The sequence below is a fragment of the Colobus angolensis genome, unplaced genomic scaffold, assembly GCF_000951035.1.
Source record: "Colobus angolensis palliatus isolate OR3802 unplaced genomic scaffold, Cang.pa_1.0 Scaffold63, whole genome shotgun sequence".
Taxonomy (NCBI): domain Eukaryota; kingdom Metazoa; phylum Chordata; class Mammalia; order Primates; family Cercopithecidae; genus Colobus; species Colobus angolensis.
The window spans coordinates 4,847,057-4,862,092 of record NW_012119932.1 but is presented as its reverse complement, the minus strand read 5'-3'; the positions used below and the strand labels follow the sequence as shown (position 1 = coordinate 4,862,092).

At 36.9% G+C, this 15,036-nt stretch overlaps 1 protein-coding gene across 1 annotated transcript in view; it reads right to left on the bottom strand.

The window, feature by feature from the left end:
• The window catches only part of DNAJC1 (DnaJ (Hsp40) homolog, subfamily C, member 1), a 254,995-nt gene that overhangs the window by 36,659 nt on the left and 203,300 nt on the right, over positions 1 to 15,036 (bottom strand). The window contains exon 9 of the mRNA XM_011963855.1: positions 8,913 to 9,032. Coding sequence (XP_011819245.1) covers positions 8,913 to 9,032 — 120 coding nt within the window. The remainder of the gene's footprint in view (positions 1 to 8,912; positions 9,033 to 15,036) is intronic.

Below are 15,036 nucleotides of genomic sequence, written 5' to 3'. Positions count from 1 at the left end.
GCCAGGATGGTCTCGATCTCCTGACCTTGTGATCCGCCTGCCTCGGCCTCCCAAAGTGCTGGGATTACAGGCGTGAGCCACCGCGCCCGGCCCTCTCTTGTCCTTCTGTGTTCTACAGTGGAAGGACACAGGAAGAAGGCCCTTGCCATATGCGGGACCCTTGACTTCTCAGCCTCCAAAACTGTAAGAAATCAGTCTTAGTTCTTTGTAAATTATCTACTCTCAGGTAGTCTGTTACACCAGCACAAAACAAACTCAGGCAATGAGGTAGGCCTATATATACTGTCATGAAAAATATTCAAAGACAAATGTTTTGTTTCTTTACATTTTAAAAAGTCATTTTTAAAAATCAAGGTTATGCATGTACATAGCTTTTTAACAAAAGCAGTACACAAGGTCTTATGACAAAAAACAATGCACCTTACACACACAGGCAATCATGTCCATTCATAATTCTTCTGAAGGTTACAAGTATACATTGCTAATTAACATGCCTTTGTATACCACATCCTGCATCTAATCTCTTTCCCACCTCTACCAACAACCTCTAGTCCAAACCACCATTGTGTTCTGCAGCGACAACCGAAATAGCCTCTTACCTGGCCTTCCTTCCTGCTTTCACAATTCCCCACCAAGCAGTCAGAACAATGCTTTTAGATCACTGCACTCCTTTACTCAAAATCTTCCAGTGCTTTCCCACTCGCTCAGGGTAAAATCCAAAATTTTCACCTTGGCTAACAAGGGCCGATACGGCCTGGTCTTCCACTACTTCTCAGACTCATTTCCTGTAATCTTCTTCTCCTACTCATGCCTTAGCCATATGGACCTCTTTGCTGGGCCTTGCACACCCCAGACATACTCTTGCCTCCAGGCCTTTGTAGGTGCAAATTTCTAACAGCAATGCTCCTTCTCAGACAACCTTGCTCCTTCACTTGCTTTGTACCTCTGCTCAAATACTAGCTCAAATACTACCTCTCGGAGAGGACTTTCCTCAGAACCCTATTTTAAAATGCAGCTCCATCAGTGTCTATCTGCTTACTCTGCTTTATTTTTCTTCATGTTACTTGTCACTATCTAAGAATTTTCTTTTACTGCATTCATTCAGGTTCTTTACAGCCTGTTTCTCCATAGCTCCTTAGGGAAACTATCTTTGCTTGCATGGCTGCAGACATATTAGTATTCTACCTTAGTGGGAGGGAAAAATAAATAAGAGCTCATATGAACACACATTACTTTATGTTCTCCTGAAAAGAAATTAGTGATACAGCCATATCAGAGCTTGGGAGGCTTGGGAATGCAGTGTCGTTGGGCACATATGTGCCTGACCAACAATCTACTGCTAGAGAAGGAGAGAACTTACTTTGGTGAACAACATGCCACAGTCCTCCACAATGTGTGGATTTTAAAAACTGAAAAATAATCTGTAAAACATCTCAAATGTTTAAAATATAAAAAGCCATCATGTAAGATATTACATAATTATGACCTGGTAAATATTATTCACCACTGAAACAAGTGCTCTTTCTACCAATCTACTTTTTAGTATAATTAAACTTAAACTATGTCTCCTTACATCTGGTTTTCCTGTTCTGTGTGGAATTTCTGGTTGCTTTTTACTTTTTGTTGTTGTTGTTGAGACAAGGTCTCACTCTATCACCCAGGCTGGAGTGCAGTGGCATGATCATGACTCATTGCAACCTCGATCTCCTGGGCTCAAGTAATCCTCCTGCCCCAACCTCCCAAATAGCTGGCACACAGGTGTGTGCAACCATACCCGGCTAATTTTTCTTTTCTTTTTTTGTAAAGATGAAGGTTTCCCTATGTCACCCAGGCTGGTTGCAAACTCCTAGTCTCAAGCGATCCTCCTGCCATGGCCTATCAAAGCGCTGGGATTACAGGCATTAGTTGCTGCACTTCGCCTATTTTTTTTCTTTTCCACATTTAAACATATGAATTTTTCCAAGTTCTCAGCCATACTATCTATTCTATGAAACCTCCCTCCCTCCCAGGGTCCCTGCCATGCAGTCCTTAGTTCTCCTGATTCACCATTTCTTGGATCCCATGTTGTCCTCTTCGATTTATTCCTTTTGTTGCTGGAGTACGACCTCAGGAAAATTTCTAGGAAAGGGTACGAGTTCTCACCCCATGTATTTACCATCACACTTGGTCAGTTCTAGATTCAGAACCATTTCCCCTCAGCACTGTGAAGGCACTGTTCCCTCATCCCCCAGAATCTAGTGTTGCTGAGTGACCTGTGTCATTCCAATTTCCTTTACTTTGGAGACATCTTATCCACAGAAGTTTAAAGATCTGAGTATGCTCTGTGTTCATAAACATCCCCAAGATCTTTTCCATGTCTCCTCCTTGATTTTGAGAGACTCTTACAAAGTGGTCTCAGGTGTCCCCACATCCTGAAAACTTAACTGTATTATTTACCGAACAATGATCTCACCCCTGTTTTCTCTGTCCCACACTAGAACTCCTCATCAGATGTGGACCCCTTGTACTGAGTCCCTGTGTTTTCTTTTGCAAGTAACAAAAATCAGTACTATAACACAAAAAGTGTTATACACTTTTCACTTGATGGGCAATGGTGAAAAATGTAGTGTTTGGTTTTTACGGGACTATGAAGTGACCTCTCATATACCACTAGTGGGAATGCGTATTGTTATAACCTCTCTGCAGGCCAATTTCAGAGCCCTCAGAGGCTCTAAAAACATTCATATTCTTGAACTAAGCATCTTCTAGGAATGCAATCTCTACTTCTAGGCACACAGGCTAATAAAATAGATATGAGTGAAAAGACAATTTTTAAAAACACCATGTCCATCTCAATGAAATAGCAAAAAAAGGAAGCAATTTAAATGTCAATCAATAGGATATTCTTTAATGATATCATGGCAGCATGGTCTATCATGTAACTCTTTAGAAAAATGATGTGGATCTTATCCATTGCCATGAAAGATGCTCATGGTCTAGAGCTATGTGAAAAAGACAGAAAGTAGATTACTCCTATTAAAATTACACATATTCATACATCTATACAGAAACACTAGTCTCTAGACTGATATAAAACAATGTTTATATATTGTTTATGCAATGTTATACAAAAATGTTCACAGAGATCTCTTTGAAATTATGGTTGATTAAAAACAAATTTAGCTTAAGTGTATTCTTTGATGTTTTGTTTTTGCTATGAACATAGAGTTTTATCAAAAAAGGGTTAATGATGTAAGTCTCTAGACAAGTTTAAAGTATCTTCCATACAAACATCAATAAAGGAGAATTAACCAGAGGTAAAAACACGTAAGTATGGAATCAAAATATGTGATCTTGTCCCAGTTCTACTAACAGCTGTGTCACCTTGAACAAATGACTTAGCAGCAGTTTACTCAGCTGTAAAACAGGGAAAAATAATGGTTGCCTATTTACTTCACAGTGTTGTTGTGAAAAACCAAATAAAAGTATATTTAAATGTTTTGAAAAGGCCTGGCGCAGTGGTTCACACCCGTAATCCCAGCACGTTAAGCGGCAGAGGCAGGCAGATCACCTGAGGTCAGGAGTTCGAGACTAGCCTGACCAACATGGAGAAACTCTATCTTTACTAAAAATACAAAACTGGCAGGGCGTGGTGGCACATGCCTATAATCCCAGCTATTAGGAGGCTGAGGCAGGAGAATCGCTTGAACCTGGGAGGCGGAGGTTGCAGTGAGCCGAGATCGTGCCATTGCACTCCAGCCTGGGCAACAAGAGTAAAACTCTGTCCCCTCAAAAAAATAGTTTTGAAAAGCGTTAAATACTAAAAAAAGAATGATGCAATAATCATTATTATCACCAAAGCAATTACAAATAAAAATGTTGGTTTGCTACAGAATGGGAGAAAGTATTTGCATCTGGCAAAGGTCTAATATCCAGCATCGATAAGGAGCTGAAATAATCCCATTAAAAAGTGGGCAAAGGACACGAATAGACACTTTTCGAAAGATTATATACATGCAGCCAACAAGCATATGAAAAAACTCAATCACTGATCATTAGAGAAATGTAAATCAAAACCGTAATGAGATACCATCTCACACCAGTCAGAATGGCTATTATCAAAAAGTCAAAAATAACAAATGCTGGCAAGGTTGCTGAGAAAAGGGAATTCTTATACACTGCAGGTAGGAGTGTAAATTAGTTCAACCATTGTGGAAAGCAGTATGGTGATTCCTCAAAGAGCCAAAAGCAGAACTACCCTTTCTTTGACTCAGCAATCCTATTACTGTACATATACCCAGAGGAATGTAAATCATTCTACCATAAAGACACATGCATGTGAACATTCACAGCAGCACTATTCACAACAGCAAAGGGATGGAATCAACCTAAATTCCATTAATGATAGTATAAAGAAAATGTGATTATATATACACCACGGAATACTATGCAGCCGTAAAAAAGAATAAGCTCATGTCTTTCATGGGAATCTCAAAAGACGGAGTTGGAGAGGGTACCATCCTTAGCAAACTAACGCAGGAACAGAAAACCAGATACCACATGTTCTCACTTGTAAGTGGGAGCTAAATGATGAGAACTCACCAGCGCAAAGAAGGAAACAACAGACACTGGGGCCTACTTGAGGGTGAAGGGTGGGAGGAGGGAGAGGAGCAGAAAAAATAACTATTGGGTACTAGGCTTAATACCTGGGTGATGAAATAATTGTACAACCAGCCCCCGTGACACGAGTTTACCTGTATAACAAACCTGCACATGTTTTCTAAAATTTAAATATCTTTAAAAGTTGTAAGGTTGAGAGGGTAAGAGAAGAAAGAGAGAGGAGTATGACATGTGGCTCAGACCAAGAAAACTGCTATAGCAGGAAAGTGGTAAGGGGACAGTGAGGATGAAGGCAGAAAAACCAAAAGGACAGTTCTTATCATGTTTACAATTTTATGTAGGGCTAGCCTGACTCTAAAAGTAATAGCAATATATTTGCCAAGATAATAGCTATATATTTAGTTCACTGATATAAAACATAATGCTTATTTTCGATTGAAGAGTCCACTTATGTGTTTTTGAAACCAGTGTAACAGCAATATATAAATTTCCCCCAATAGGAATCTCCTTGTGGTTGAGCTATGGAAATGAAATTGGGAATTTTATGATTTTCCCTCCTCCTCTTCACTTGCATAATGGGCTACTTATATAACTACACACTGCTTACACCTCACACTATGGCACTAAGCTAATTATAAAAGCCTGTTTAAATCTAGCCACCTGTCTTTTGTTTTGCTGCCTACCTGGGCCTTTTCCAAACAGGCAGAAAAATCTCTATCAGTCTGTTGTCACAACCAGAATGCAAGAGATCAGTGACCAGGGAGAGAAGCAGAATCAGTTTACATCCTTTCAGGCAAGAGAACAGCATTACTTCACAAGCAAGAAATCTGGGGCCCCCTGAACTTAATTTAGGAAACCTGTAAATCATCATGTTAAAGTTGGTTTTACATGCGAGACAGTTTTTGTTTCCTCTGTTATTTTTACAATTTGAGTGTCCTTTGTGATTACCAAAATTATTTGCTGAAAGGCACATATGAACATTTAAAATATTAAATCCACAATAAAGTAGGTCTTACAGTTTAGGTATATTTGAATTAAAATACACTCAGTGTCAATTTTTTAAAAAGCTTAAAAAAAATTGCTTGTATTTATCCAGAGCACAATTTAGCAATCTAATTCTGCTAATTATGACAATTAATACACTTAATTTCTTTCTTAATTGAGGAATAAAAAGGTTTTTAACTGTAACCCGACAACCCAAATAAAGAATCATATAAATCTCACCACTGGCACACACTCACCTCTCTCCCAAAAGGTCAATTGTTTCTTGAAGGAAAGAGAACTAAGCCTGAAGCTACAAATTTGGCAAGGAAACCGGGTCAAAGAACAGCTGTGCAAAGTCAGGGAGAACTAGGCAGGTGATCAGGTCAGTATGCAGAGGTTCTGATGACACTCAATTGAACCTGGCTTCTTTTTCATGATTGAATACTTAATGAAAACAAATCTAATTAACACCATAAGCCAAAAACAGGCACAAGTGGTCTTTTTAAAGTGTGGTTAACTTTCACTTAACATTATACTAGAGAAACAATATTAGCTGAACCATTTCAGCTGTTTCATGTGATTTACAAGTCATCCCTGTGAGTTACTAAAATGAGTCTACAGACACCTGTTCTCTTTTACAGAGTGATTTTCTCTGTGTGTGTGTGTGCGCGCGTGGATATCTGCATGTGTTGGGGGATGGTAGAGTTATTGAAATGAATAGTCCAGCCATGGAGATGATGCTTACAGAACGAAAATGCAGTGTGGGTCTATATATATATACTGACATAGAAGAAAAGTTATAATGGCATTTTTTTGTACAACAAAAATTTAGATTTATTACATATTTATTTCCAAGGTACCTTTGTTATTATGAAAACAGAACTAATACTTGGCCAAAAAACAAAAACAAAAAACCCAAAAAACAAAAAAACACCACTTCACAATGTCAGGTTTTCCACTTCCATGATAAAGGGAAAAAATATCTATTGCAGACATGGAATCAGTCTCCCTTGGGTAAGTCTAGGGAGGAAAAGAAGGAAACATATGGGATGAATTTGAAAAAGTTTAAAAAGATGCTTTTGACTGCACCAAGACTACTCTAGTAAATTAAGTATATACTAGGATCTATGAGGCTCTGTTGCTTACATCGTGTGTATTTTTGGCATTTTTAAAATCTTCATCTTTCTCTTCTTAAAAATACGGATAAAAATTTACCAGGTTTTGGCCGGGCGTGGTGGCTCAAGCCTGTAATCCCAGCACTTTGGGAGGCCGAGATGGGTGGATCATGGGGTCAGGAGATCGAGACCATCCTGGCTAACACGGTGAAACCCTGTCTCTACTAAAAATACAAAAAACTAGCCGGGCGAGGTGGTGGGCGCCTGTAGTCTCAGCTACTCGGGAGACTGAGGCAGGAGAATGGCCTAAACCCGGGAGGCGGAGCTTGCAGTGAGCTGAGATGCGGCCACTGCACTCCAGCCTGGGCGACACAGCGAGACTCCGTCTCAAAAAAAAAAAAAAAATTACCAGGTTTTAATGACAACAAATTAAAATACTGCTTTACTCAGTTTCCTATCTGCCTTTAGCATCAAATGTAGAGCCTTACAGAAATATTATCTTAAAAGTTAAACGTGGTGCAGTCTTCAAAAGAGATAATACATAAGTATTACTATTATTTTTCATTAAGCAATTGAACTAAAAGTTTAGGGCCTTTTTAAACCAATGTTTTATAACCTAAAAAAATTATTTCAGTTTCTTTTGATAATCACTGTATTAACAGCAGCTATGTAATTAGAAGGTCATAGTACTTAAAACATCAAAAACCATGGAATGTCTTTAATTTGGTCAGATATTTACTGATTAAGTCATTATTAACTTATCTTTTACAAACAACCTTAAAATGAGATAATAAAACACACCATCCAGTAACGTAACATGTTTAGCTGAAGAAAAGTTATCCTTATGGTTCTTTTCTAGTAACTCAAGATGACTAGTCTCCTCATGAAACATAGCAAAAAAAAAAAAAAAAAAAAAAAAAAAAAAAGTTACAAAATACTACAGCTATTTTCCCCTATGATCAAACTTCAACTTTAAATCAAAAATATTGCTAAACATCTTATAAAAATTCAGATTGCAGTCTTTTAAATGACCTCTACAGTAGTAACAATATTCATATATATATAATTTAAAATTCTCAGAGTAGGTCCATTGCAAAAACAAAACGAAACAATACAAAACTTGACAGTACAGATCAAGTATACCTAATCCAAAAGTCTGAAATTGCTCAAAAATCTGAAACTTGAGCGCCAACGTGACGGATTAAGGGATGTGCAACTGTAATAATTTCCTAAGTTTCTTTCTAAACTAAAAAGTGGAAGTTGATTATAGAAAGGAACTTACAGCATTTACAATAAGTTTTTTTTTGGTAGCCATGTTTAGTAATCATTTTGCAGGTTTTAAAAAACTGTCAGTATCAAAAATGGCCTAAAAGTACACTAACAGAATGGAAGGGGAAATTTAAATCTTTGCTTTCAGTAACCCTCTAAGTATTTTTGGATCTATAGGATTTATTTAAAGTAAATTTAGTAAAGAATATTTACTATCCCTTATGAAAATATCAATTGGATAAAAATAATATTTTTTCTCAATTTCAATTAAACATTTACTGCATATTTAGTATATTACACATCAGGCACTGTGCTGGTGTGTAAACTTTCTAAAAAATTTTCTGCTCTAAATTTCCTCAATAAAAGCAGCTAAAGTGTTAAGTCAAAACCTTTCCAAGTAAGTAATTTATCTTTTAAATGTTAGGTATGGACACACAAACACAGTTTCTTCTGGTTAAACTACTTATCACACGAATAGTTGCTATCATCCTTGAAACAAAAAGGCCAACACCATTTGCATTATGGGAATATTGCTCATTTAATTAATCCAAACCACCTGTCTAAGTAGCAATCGCAATCTGTACTTCAACGTTAAACAGATCCAGCTGAAATACAACCTTCCTAATTCTGATCAGTTTGAGAACTATTTTTTCCACAGTTAAAGGGGTTACTATAAACCCAAAAACTGGCATTGTTTTCCTTTGATTAGGTTACAGTAGCTTAAGTCTCTAAACACTAGAATTCCTCACACAGCTGTTAATTGTGGACCAGGGGACTGGCTCACATCTGCTTCTCACTTATTTCATTAATGGTTCACTTGCAGGTCCTAAAAGGATTGTATCCCCTCCCCAAAAATACTGTGGAACCCATCTATGTCTGCCTTCTACATAGCTGACATGTTCTGGTTTGTCTCTCTATATACAATGTAAATCTCAGTGAACTCACATCTGTCACAGATCGACCCAATTCATGGGCAATCTTTTCCCATCGACCTGGAGTCCCTCCTGGGAACTTAACCATACTTCTTGTCAGTTGGCTGAGGTCCTCTTCTGTCCATTCAGGTGCCTGCAAAACATTAAAGAAAATAAAAAAAGATAATTGGGAGAATAAAAAAGATAATTGGGAGATAATTGCTGTGAAGCAAATTATTGGCAATATGCTTTCTGTAAAAAACAATACTAAGTTGTATCTAATAGTTTCAATAAAGATTTAAGCTGCATATTTAACACCGGAATGCAAAGCTCTAGAAGCCTATTTCATTTTCCTATGTATACTAACTAAGAAAGTATAAATATTGCAAAACCTGGTTTTGTAGACATTTTTTAAAAGACTATTCGGTTTTGAATTAAAATGAGAAACCATTCTCAAAGCTTATGAAATGCATCCTTGCTATAAAATGCAGTGCTGCTCAGAAATGCCTCACATAAAGTTACTATTAAAGGTCTCTCTTTTTTTTCTTTTAAATATACACTTTAAAAAAAGAAAACAAACAAACAAACAACAAAACACAAGTATAAATGAAATGTGAACAAGTAAATATACTGGTCTGAAATCAGAACTGTGACAAGACACTTTTTGATCATTCTATGTAATGATGTTCAATTTTAAAATAATATTTTTTCAAGAAGTTTAGCTTGTCAAATGTCACTACATTTTTTTTTTTAAACTTCGAAACAGAAATAAAATTAGAAACTCTTGTGGCCAAGACTCAAACCATCAAGTCGATGTAAAGCGGTATTTCATTTCATTTTGACCATTTCATTTTGGTCAACTTTTAGCTTTGACCAAACGATTAAACTAAATTTAAAAATACCTTAGAGATTATAAACATGCATATGCAAAAATTCTTACAGCAAACATACTCTCTGCATTTTACTCAGCACTACCAGTGGTCAAATCCCAAAGTTAGCACAGTGAAATAAATCTTTATCAAATGACAAAAAACCATGTTACAATTATTTCACATTACATTTTAGCACTTAACTATTCCCCACCAGAGGCAATAAAGCACTCTGGTATTAAACAATACTCCAGTAGCCAGCAGAGAGATTGAGGAAGCCTACCTTATTTTCCTTTAATTAAAATGAAAGAATGAAAGAAAAAGAAAGAGAGAAAGAAGGAAACCTTTGAGGCAAATACCTTTTCTAATCACCATTTCCGATAATGAACAGGCATACATCAGGCAGTTTGCATTACAGAACCATCAGCACAGAACAACAGTCAGAGGTGAGTGACCCCAGGGACTATCTCCACAGCTACAGCAAAGCTTCTCCCTGACACTAATCCTCCCTGTCATTCTCCCACTGTGCTCTAACCACACTGACATCCGCCTGCCTCACTGCAAGCTTAACGGGGCCCTTCCTGACTTTTTACTGTCTCCCCCAATCAATGGTTCAAGCGTGCTCTTTTCACCATGTCCAAATGGCAGCTTCACTCATAATCAAAGTGCATTGCCCCTGTTAAAGGGCTTTCCGAAAGGCTCTCCCATTTGCATTCATTTGCAAAGCAAACTACTTTTATTCACTTTGTTCTGCTATCAAGAATGTTCCCTGAAGCAGATAAATTGGCATAAATACAACCTGCCACTTAAGAGTCAGTAAATAATAGCCAATAGTAGGGAGGATTTTATCAATCATTCTATTTTGTATCCACTAAGAGCTGAAAGCCTCAAACATATTCATCAGTACAGCGTCTACAATACATGCATAAATTCACTTATATAAAAAGGTAGCCCACATTGGGTCTGGTCGGAATTTCTTTGATATTTAATGAATATTTTTAGAAATCTAATTATTCATATCAGATGACTTAAAAATTTACATAGAGGGTTTTTTCTTTCTCCTTGTCTTTATTTAAGGAAAAAAGTATTATTCTTATTCAGCTACTATTTAGAGAAATATAATTGGATTTTAAAGGAAATCATAGCTTTATTGCTAAAAAGCTTTAATAAGTAGACCAATTGGTTTCAGAAATGCAAAAGACTTAAGTTTAGGCAGAATTTAAATAAGCTTACAGTAAAAGATCATGTCATGAAGAGCGTGAAGTTGATCACTGCATAAAAATATATACTGATCAAATCATATAGTATGTACAAAATCACACTAAATCAAATTATCTAATTTCTATGTTATTTTAACATTTTTGGAGCAAAAAAATTGTCTACAATGTCTAAAATATAAATCATTGTTTCATATAGTAAACTAAGTCTTTAAAATAATTTCTGTTTTTAACAGATTGGCTTCCCAAATACTCTCTGCATATATAAACATTGGCATTAAAAACAAATCTGATTTTAATTAGATTAATGAGAGTGTAAAAATATAGTACTTTTCTGAAAAATAAAAATTTTATATAAAGTATTTGGATTGAATTCCTGAAAAATCACCTACTGCTATGACAGTCTTAAGTTTCATAGTTCTTTTATGGCCATAATTTTTATTATTAATATTTTTAAAGAGGCTTGATAGTGACTAGGCCATAATCTGAAATCTGAGAGAACCCTTTTAGCAATGCATTATTCTCCCTCCTACAGCTGTAAGGCACTTCGGTGAATGTGTAATTCCTTGGCAATAGTTAGTTGTGTCTTTAGAAGCAACAGAGCCTCCTGTGATCCAGCTACTACAGCAGCCATGAGGGTGGCCATGGTGTGAATATATTCTCCCTGTTCTAATCTGGAGCCAACTGTAGCTGTGAAAGTCAAATGAATGCATAAGCATACTGCTTTGCCACTTAAAACCATGTGTGTCCAATACTACCGAAACACTGGGCCAAATATTCATTTCTACAGTAAAGTAATGGAAGACACCACATGGTGTGGAGACAGCTGTTGTGACTACACAAGCATTCCAATTTTGCATCAGAAAAGCCCATTCTGGGAATAAATCTCCATACTGAATACAAAACAAAAAGTTTTCAAATTATTCAATATTTTAATGTAATGACCTCAAAATATAGCAACCAAAGTAAGAACTGACATGAAAACTTAAATTATATTCCCAAATAATGTCCCTTTGGGATGGATTTTTGCCATGAAACCCACTATGTTCAAACATTTGGTGTCTGAAAATCCTCTATATTCTTGGGGGTAGGGCTGTATTTTTAAAGTAATCTACATGTGCTTTTCCTCTCACAGCTTTGGACTATAAAATGTTAATTAGAAAGCATCATGTAATTTATTTGGCACTAAAAATAATGGCAAAATTAAAAAAATTTTTTAATGTACTTATTTATTATATTTTTATACTTTAATGACAAAAGGCTCAATTTCTATCTAATAAATAGATACCAAAACTCTCTAATGGGGCTGGGCACGGTGGCTCAAGCCTGTAATCCCAGCACTTTGGGAGCCCGAGACAGGCAGATCACAAGGTCAGGAGTTCGAGACCATCCTGGCTAACATGGTGAAACCCCGTCTCTACTAAAAAATACAAAAAGCTAGCCAGGCGAAGTGGCTGGAGCCTGTAGTCCCAGCTACTCAGGAGGCTGAGGCAGGAGAATGGCGTAAACCCAGGAGGCGGAGCTTGCAGTGAGCTGAGATCCGGCCACTGCACTCCAGTCCGGGCGACAGAGCGAGACTCCACCTCAAAAAAAAAAAAAACAAAAAAAAAAAAACTCTCTAATGAGCAATACTTCTATTGAAATGGCCTATTAATAATCATTATTTATATAAATACGGAAGTTAAAATTTTGGACTCAACTATTTTTAGTAGATTCACCTCAACTCATAAATTCTCAGAAATTTTATCCAAGAAAATAATATTCTTACATAGCATCACCCAGTGAATATATAACACATTATTAGATATACATAATAACACAATATTAGATATACATAACACATTATTATATATATACATGTTAGATGTATATATCTAATATGTATTAGATGGGATGGGATGAGATTGGATGTCTAATAATCTAATTATCTCTTGCTCTCTTAAATTCTATAAACAAACTTTTAGTGCATTTAATTTAGTGCATAGTTTTCAGCTATACAATTTTCCTTTCCAATTTAAAAATGGAGGCATGCTCTAGACAAATATATATATAAATACATGGTATAAAAACAACAACAAAATTAAAAACTAAATGACCTCAAAGGTCTTTTTACTCTTAGGAAGAGAAATTCTTTTTTGAGGCCTATCTTCCTGACTCGCAGTTGGCTGCCTTCTTGCTCAGTCTTCACATGGCCTTTCGTGTCTGTGTGTGTGTGTGTGTGTGTGTGTGTGTGTGTGTGTCAGGGTGGGGGGAATGGAGGAGTCTGTTGTCTCTCTTCCTCTTCTTTTAAGAATACCAATACTATCGATTTAGGGGCCCACCCTTCCGACTTCATTAACCTTAATTATCTCCTTACAGGCCCTATCTTTAAATACAGCCACATTGGGAGTTAGGGCTTCAACATGTGAATTTGGGGGCACACATTTCCATTCAGAACAGGCAGGACACAAAAAAACAAAAACTAAAACAGAAGTCCACAATTTGGCCCAACTGATTTTTCAAAATTCACTGAATTTATACAATACATAGATAAAAGGGCAAGAATTGGCTTTTGTGCCTCTATGACACTGGCTCTGAATTAACATCACTGAAATATACCAATTGGCAAACCTTTATGCCCTTAATCAATATTGGGGATCCCCCCAAATTTAGACAAGGGTCCCCCTATAACCTTAGGGGAGTTATTGAACATAATATAAAGGACAAGTATGCATACCTCACCCTAACCCAGGAATTCTGTCTTGCCTCCTTAATTCCCCATGGTCATCACACCCATTGTTCTAAAATATCCCATAGTGGTCATGGACTCTCTGACCCAATGAGTAATGAATTAATTTTAAGTCTTTGGCACTAACAAATTACCTTTTTAAAATAGACCCATGGACCTACTGCTTCCCCATTAAAACAGTTAATATAGCCAGATGTAAATTAAAACAGGGCCTTTAATGATTAAAACCCACTATACAAGACCTATTTAGAAAAGGGGTGACTATCCCCACTGCCTGTCCATTTAACAGCCCAATTTGACCAGTTTTTACACTTGGGAGGAATGTATCGTGCCTCCTGGCGGATTACTTCAACCTCAATGTTGTGGACTTCACTAAGGACCCATACCCAATATAACTGAAATTACTGACTCCATCTAACTAGCAAATGGTAAATATTTTGCTAGTATAGATTTGGTGAATATGTTTTGTTCAGTGCCTATTTCAACACTCTTGACTGCAGTTTGCCTCCAAAGGGACCCAATACAGTTTTACCCAGCTACCACAGGGTACTGCAAACAGCCGCACTGTAACATACAATCTTCAAGGGCAAGATTGAAACTGCACCCTACTTTTCCCAGGAATGCCCGTTTGACATCACACTGATGACCTCCTCCGCTGAGGAGATTCCTTTGATACACTCACTTGGGACATACAAATGAAAGGAGCTCATGGGGTGACCCACTGCCTCACATACAGCGCAAGGCCTTGGTTGTATTTCTGAAATTCATTGGGTAAACTGAAAGCAACTCCATCCATGACACTGTCAAGAAACAGCTACTGACTGTCATAGCACCCACAGTTTCTTTTAGGCTCTTTTGGGTTCTGGAGGAAATAATACTTCTCACTACAAATTGTATTAGGCCCATATATGTTGTCACTTGTGAAATGACTCACCTTGAATGGGGCCCCTTTTAACCAAAGGTTCTAGAATCTGTCCAAATTGCAAAACAACTGACACTCCTGTGTGTCTCCCACAGACTCCTTAACTGTAGAGGATTTAACAGTCTTCTATCAGTGTGAGAGTTGTGTGCAAGTAATAACATGGTAAAACCACAAATATTTGGATTTTGCCAAAATTAAACTTTTGGTCTTTTAAAGAAACTATTTTTAAAAATGAAAAGGAAGACCACAAACTAGCAGCAAATATTCTTAACACATATCAGAAGAAAGATCTATATCCCAATCTGTCTATCCATTCTCCTATTTTTTTATTTTATTTTTTGTTTTTTTGAGACGGAGTCTCGCTCTGTCACCCAGGCTGGAGTGCTGTGGCCGGATCTCAGCTCACTGCAAGCTCCGCCTCC